The sequence below is a fragment of the Primulina tabacum genome, chromosome 11 (genome assembly GCF_025594145.1).
Source record: "Primulina tabacum isolate GXHZ01 chromosome 11, ASM2559414v2, whole genome shotgun sequence".
NCBI lineage: Eukaryota > Viridiplantae > Streptophyta > Magnoliopsida > Lamiales > Gesneriaceae > Primulina > Primulina tabacum.
The window spans coordinates 9,576,225-9,580,184 of NC_134560.1; the positions used below are offsets into that span (position 1 = coordinate 9,576,225).

The 3,960-nt window shown below is 35.6% G+C and overlaps 1 protein-coding gene across 2 annotated transcripts; it reads right to left on the bottom strand.

The window, feature by feature from the left end:
- Positions 1 to 230: 230 nt before the first annotated feature.
- Positions 231 to 3,512, bottom strand: LOC142518391 (large ribosomal subunit protein uL3). Of its 2 annotated transcripts, none has more exons than XM_075621177.1 (6): positions 3,447 to 3,512; positions 2,973 to 3,074; positions 2,646 to 2,756; positions 1,848 to 2,152; positions 1,032 to 1,441; positions 231 to 683 (listed from the first exon to the last, which is right to left on the bottom strand). In XM_075621177.1, exons 2-6 carry the CDS (start codon positions 3,055 to 3,057, stop codon positions 425 to 427), a joined length of 1,170 nt encoding a protein of 389 aa, XP_075477292.1. In that variant the 5' UTR covers positions 3,058 to 3,074; positions 3,447 to 3,512; the 3' UTR covers positions 231 to 424. The 2 variants fall into 2 exon arrangements, with proteins under 2 accessions (XP_075477292.1, XP_075477293.1); XM_075621178.1 differs by having other exon boundaries at positions 3,424 to 3,468.
- Between the last annotated feature and the right edge of the window lie 448 nt (positions 3,513 to 3,960).

Below are 3,960 nucleotides of genomic sequence, written 5' to 3' on the forward strand. Positions count from 1 at the left end.
CAATCTCATGCTTTGTTTGAATATATTTTATGTTTTAAAATTAAGGGTGATTTCATGTTTCGGATTTGAATGTGTGATAGCACACAAACTTTACATTGATATTACTTTTACATATATATTTGATATTAAGGATTAATGCATTGTCAATGTTGCAATTTTAATAAATTTATAAAAAAAACAACACATAAATATAATTCCGAAATTAGAAAATCAAAAACCTAGTCAAGACATGAAACATGAACTGAATTTTCATAGTAATAGAGACAAAATTTTTTGCAGATGTTCAAACAGAAACAGGTAAATGACTCTCCGACAGAATGGCAAAGGAAACTAGCTTACAAGTTTGACACTTGGGAAACCATGAAATCTTGAAAAATAAACTTGAACGTTTTAGAATCCCACAAGCAACAATGGCTTCAGATATCTAAGCCTTGATTCGACCATAAAACTTTTGTTTCTCCTGTGTTGTCTGGAAGCGTCCGTGTCCAAATTTGGACGAGGTATCAATGAACTTGAGCTTAATCTCTTCAAGGGCAACACGTGAAGTCTGGGTGAGGAGAGATTGACGAAGAGTAACAACCCTTTTCTTAGGGCCAACACAGCAACCTTTGATCATCAGGTAATCATCTTTAACCACACCGTAGTGAGGAAATCCACCCATCGGTGTAACATCTTTCTCCGTCCTGCCATAGTTTCATTTTAATACAATAAAAATTAGTCATATATAGAGAGTAACTTGTTAGAGCAGCAGATACAAATGGATTACGGTTGTTCGATATAGTGCAGAGATAAATGTAGAAAATTTCATGAATTCAGTGCAGCTCAGAAGTTAGCACGACAGCATATAGTTCATTTAGCCAAAACATTTTTTATTAGAAAAATATTCACATCATTAAAACGGCAAAAGAGTGAGAAATTACAATTACGAGAATACCATAGAAAGTAACATTATTTTAAGAAGCAAAGAATATAGATATCCACTTTTTTTTTTTTTTTTTGGGGGGGGGGGGGGGGGTGTGGATATTATTAACCTGTCAAACTCGGTACTGGCAGAGTGATCTTCTTTCCCCACCTTTCCAAGCTTGTAGACCTTCTTGTTCATTTCAGTACGGTGATGATATCCATTCTGACCAGCCCTGGCAACAGTGAATGAAACTCTGGCAGGGTGCCAAGCTCCAATACAAGCAACCTTGCGAAGACCCCTGTGAGTTTTGCGGGGGAGACGAGTAACACCCCATCGGGTAACAACACCTTCATAACCTTTACCCTTTGTGACACCAATAATGTCTATCATTTCGTCTTTCTGGAAAACAGCATCAACAGGGATCTGCTTCTCAAAGAAACCATATGCATAGTCAACCTTTTGGGCAATGGTTCCACCATTCACTTGAATCTCCATCAAATGTGCCTTCTTTTGCTTCAGCCCTTTCATTTTCCTTATCTGCATAATTAATACATGAATTTATTAGAGTAACCTGGAAAGTGTAGAGAACCAATGCTTTCACGTACAATAGTCAACTGTTCCATGGAATGAGAAAAAGAAAACAATCAGAAGGCAAAGCCAAATCTAACCCTGGAGTAGACTTGCCTCCAGATTCTCAGTATCATCTAAATCAATTGATGAACATCCCTACTTTAATATTTTGTAGACAAATAAAATAGAGTTTAATACAATGTAACCAAATTGACATTCCTATATGCCATTTGACAATGCACTAAAGTATGTGGCTCTCAGTGGTTTTCTCAAGCCATCAACATATTGTGAATGAAACAATGATTCAAAACCTATGTGATGTTAAAGAATCAAGACATAAAACCATAAAACAAGAATAAGATCGAGTTGATACCTGAGTGTGAGCAAGTACACGAACAACAGAAGAATATTTTTTCAGTTTCTCCAGCTGTGACTGGAGATCCTTTTTGCCCTCATCAGTCTCCAGTTTCTTGGAATACTTTGTAAAGGCCTTCTTTTTGGATTTGCACCAGTTCTTGTAAAACCTCCTCTTAACCTCCTCGCTAAGATGCTGAGCCCAAACAGTGTTAAGGCAGCGAAGGCCACGAGGAGTCTTCACATACCCAACCACTCCAACAACCACCATAGGTGGTGTTTCAATGATAGTGACAGCTTCACAGGTCTCTTTCTTGTGCAGCTCTACAAATAGTTCAAAGTGAGATTTATTTCAGCTAAAAATATTTAGCTGATTCACCACTATTTAATAAAATAACAGTCAGACACAAAATTAGATATGTTTTCTGTCAGATGGAAACAATAGCACAAAAATGAAAAGAGTAAAACCAGATGCACAAAAATGTACAAGTCCACCAAGAAAGTAAATATCCCAATTTTGTCAAAAATAACAAAAAGAAAAAAATTTGTATAACACATCACTGGAAAATACCTTATATAGAAATGATCAACGCTAATTTAACCATAAATGAAAACAAGAATTACATATCATATAATATGGTATACTACACCAGGAAAAAGTTTTACTATTCACATTACAAGAAAGTTTTATAGAAGAGACTAACTAGGAGAAATAACAAGTCTAAAATTACATAAGTAAGATATAACAGCATGCTATTTATAGAACTGCTCAGTAACAGAATAGACATTCAGTAGAAATTTCAGACACAAACATTACTTGATCCGGGTTTCTCAACTTCTCTGACAATGTGTGTCATCCCAGCCTTGTAACCTAAGAAGGCTGTCAGCTTGCAGGGCTTGCTAGGGTCATCCTTGGGAAAAGCCTTCACTGCGTGATTCATGGCAAGAAGCAAGAGTAATGAATGATAAGCTACCAAGAAATTATACATGCAATAAATGTCAATTTAACAAGGATAAATTACATCACAAACTCCAGACCCATAATTTAGTAATATTTCCAAGATTGTCTGAGTAACATTCAAATTTATATTAGTTAGAAAGGAGTCGCATTATTGCTTAGCCTAATCTAAAAAACGATGGTTACCCTTTCCCCTGTGGCGAGCAGCCCGCTTCCTCGGGAGGAAACCGAGTGACCCGTGCCTTGGGTGCTCAAACTTCCTGTGCGACATATTTTCGCCTCCTGCACCTGCGCAACAACACCCATACTTTCTAAACCATCGATACCACAAAACACGACAAACTAATACCGTTCTAACAAAAGTATTTGACAGTTGCATCTACTCGATCACCATCACTTCCACACACACACACACAAGCATAAATTAACGCAGAATGATTCACAACAAACTAATTCTACACTTCAATATCAATTAAACAAGACTTCTACTCCATTATCCAATCATTTACAAATCGGTAAAATGGATCATTTCCACACAAAAAAACCATAACTAGATTATAAAAGATACTCCTAAAGTTGCTGAAACCTGAGTCTAGTAACAAATTGAAATCAAAGTATCAAACCATGTCGGAATGACAAGCAATAACCAACGGCGTGTACCTGTTAACTGCGCTTGAAGACGAGACTTCCGCTAAGTGAAAAACCCTAATTCCCTAATAAGCTGGAAGCAAAAATAGTTGGGCCGAAAACTATGTTGGGTTTAGTCAGTGGGTCTTTCCGGGCCTATAATCTCATGGCCCGTTTAACAAATTGATGTTTTTATTTTCAATGATTTGATTGTAAAAAATATTATTGGGTCACTAGGAGGAGTAACTGTTGTGAAAAAGTAAAAATTTATGGTAAAAAGTAAAAATCTCAAACTCTCAAAATTTACTAAACTACACACTTTATAATATTTTTCTCTTTACTCAATTGTGATTTTCTTCACAAATGAGAGATCTATTTATAGGAAATCTTTACAAATAATCCAAAAATAAAATACATCATTACCTACATCATCACACACTAATTTTCAATATTTACAACTCTTATTTTCAACATTCAAATATTCAACATTCAAATATTCAATACACACATTTTAAATATATTTTTCAACACTCCCTCTTGTGATGAT